This window comes from Chaetura pelagica, unplaced genomic scaffold, assembly GCF_000747805.2.
Source record: "Chaetura pelagica isolate M959 unplaced genomic scaffold, ChaPel_1.0 scaffold752, whole genome shotgun sequence".
Taxonomy (NCBI): Eukaryota; Metazoa; Chordata; class Aves; order Apodiformes; family Apodidae; genus Chaetura; species Chaetura pelagica.
Window position 1 is genome coordinate 105362 of NW_009952270.1, and position 2693 is coordinate 108054.

Genomic DNA, 2693 nt, shown 5'->3' on the forward strand with positions numbered 1-2693 from the left:
GGAAAGAGAAAAACTGAGCACTGAGTGATGTCTTTGTCCTGCTACACTGGAGAATGGGTATGGGAAGGGCCCCTCCTCCCAAGATCCAAGTCCCACACGGCCTGTCTCTTCATTCCTCTCCAATTCATTTTTCAAGCTGTAGAAATCACAAGCCCTCTTAAATAAATAAACAAACAAACAAAAAAATAAATAAATAAAGGATACTTTTCTCACCATTCCTGCCACAGACCCACCTGCAAAGGAAAGAAGAGTGCTCAATTATGCACAGGACACACCTCAGTAACAGGAACTCCTTTTCCCCACAGCAGGAGCTGCCTCAGAAGCATAAATGCATGTTGTACAAGAGACAAATCCCCAGCTGGAGAGTAAAGCTTTCCCAGCAGGCAGGATGCAGGCACAGAGTAGAGCTACTGGCCTGCTGGACTCCTGGTGCTGTGCCATTCCTGCCTTCCTTTCAGGCAGCAAGGCCAGAGAGGAGTTACTAGCTAAAACAGTATGGTGTGCAGACACAATGTGAGCTGTGGCCAGAGCAGCCCTGAGGAGCAAAACCCCATCATGTCCCAAGCACAATGGGATAGAGCCTGGAGTCTGGTTCCCCTCAGCAAGCTCCATGACCCGCCAAGAAGGGCCCTGCTGTCCCCAGGCTTTGTGGCCTTATGGGGAACAGGCAGAAAGGCCTACTGTGAATTCTCCTGCTGTAGACCACCTCTCTTTGCCCATCACTGTTCCTTCCTGAAGGTGGGGGAAAAGGACCACAGCAAGAGTTACCACTGTTGGTACTACAGGATCTTGAAAGCAGAGGCATTTCAAACCAGGGCACAGATGTTCGAATCACTTGAGCAGGAACCTGGTACTTGACACAATATAATAAATATTCCCACCTAGCTCCTAGCAGCATGTCTTGTAAGTTAATTATCTACTCCTATTTCCATGAATCTCACTGCTTACAAGGACAAGAGCCACTTACCCATACTGTGACCCATCAGAGTGAACCGTCTCCACTGCAAGGCTAAGTGGCAACAGACAAAAACAGACAGTGCTGTGTTAGAAACCAGAGCAGCAGCATCTTCGTGCTTCTCCGTCAAGACAGGCCCCTTCTCCCATGAGGGCTTTTGCACTGCTTAATTTGTTTCCTCATCCAGAAATGAGGTGGCTAAGTAGGTCAGTTTTAAAGAAAAAGAGCATCCACCACCTCATTTCCTTGGCAGTTAAGCCATACACTCCAAAGCTCTCTCTGTATGGCGAACAAACTACAGCAAATTCCCATTCATTGCCAGACACGAGACTGGCAAGAAGCAACGGAGCTTGACTGGAAAGAGTCTGCTGGAAGAGAGAGACCTTGCCAGAGCACCCTGCTGCAGGGCATTCTGCAAGAGCCATGAGAACACAAAGCTAGGTACGCTGCCTATGACTATTCCAAGTGAAAGCTCTCTACACCATTTAGCACATCAGGCTCTTCAGTCCATTTGTGAGGCAGTCTGAGGCTGATGGGAAAACACTGCTTTGTCAGTACTGCCCATCTGAAGCACACCTCACTGAAAGATGTGTTTTACCCTCTGGCATGTCAAAAGAACTTCTAGAGGCCCTCCATATACTCAATGAGGGATACAAAACAGCACAGGCCAAAGCCTTCCCAAAGGTCAATATACAGATCGTCAGTTAGATCAGGAGGTATTAGAAGCCCAAGACACCTTTGTTTTCAGATTTCTTTGTATGATACCAAAGCAAGCAGTGAGCTGCAACCAGGGAGAACCAGAAGAGTCTCCAACTTCCACCTAAGACTGGCTAGAGATCACTGGCTGCTTACAAACAGTCAGTCTGACAAAATTTGTGTCCACCACTTCTCCAGTACTGCTTTTTAGTATAGAAACACTCGTTTTCTCATGCTTACTGTTCCTTTCTCTCACCAAATCATGAGAAAGAGGGATACAAAGCACCAGCTAGAAGCTGGTGAGAAGCAGAAGGAACTGACTCCTCTCCTGGCAGTAAATGCTGCCTGCTTGTTCCAAGGAGCCAGAGCAATATGGCACTCCCTGCACAAACATGCCCTCAAGGGTCCTGTCAACCACCCACCTGCTGCCACCCGCCGCACATCGCTCACATAGTCCAGAAAGTGGTAGGGGGAGCCTGCAGGTCGGTGGGACGATAAACCATGGCCAGAAAAATCCATTGCCACATAATAGCACTCTGAAAGGCAAAGAGGATCAGACATGCAGCCCTGCAACACAACAAGAACCATCCTGATGAGCCAGACCTACCTCTGGGGAGAAGTGGGATGAGCTTGTCAAAAGTGTTGGCGTTGTCCAACCAGCCATGCAAGCACAGCACAGGGTGTCCCTCCAAGGGTCCCCAGGCCTTGGCTGCCACATGGCCCCAGGGCACAGGGAACTTCAACTCTGAGAACATGCCCAAAATAGAGTGCTTGCAAGTGATGTCCCTGGAGAGCCACGTGCTCAGAGTAGGTCCCAGGGATCTTGTTAATGGCCTAGAGCTCTGAAAAAAAGTAATACAGGTCTTTAGTAACTCACCAGCCTCCTGTGGTCTTAATTAGCAGCTTGCTGATTGATAGCTCCCCACTCAACATCCCAAGCTGCTGTTTCTGCATGTCTGTTTGGGGAATCCTCTTCCCAGCACGTACTAGTGATGCTCCTAGGAAGAAACCAGCTTCTCTACACAGGAGGAGAAAGCCTCCT

General features: G+C 48.9%; 1 protein-coding gene across 1 annotated transcript in view; it reads right to left on the minus strand.

Annotated features, from left to right (window-relative positions):
• The window catches only part of SERHL2 (serine hydrolase-like 2), a 7035-nt gene extending 4546 nt beyond the window's left edge, over window positions 1-2489 (minus strand). Inside the window, exons 1-4 of the mRNA XM_010007757.1 lie at window positions 2259-2489; window positions 2074-2187; window positions 968-1009; window positions 214-233 (exon numbers count right to left, since the gene is read on the minus strand). Of these exons, the coding sequence (XP_010006059.1) occupies window positions 214-233; window positions 968-1009; window positions 2074-2187; window positions 2259-2406 (324 nt within the window). The 5' untranslated portion in view covers window positions 2407-2489. The remainder of the gene's footprint in view (window positions 1-213; window positions 234-967; window positions 1010-2073; window positions 2188-2258) is intronic.
• Between the last annotated feature and the right edge of the window lie 204 nt (window positions 2490-2693).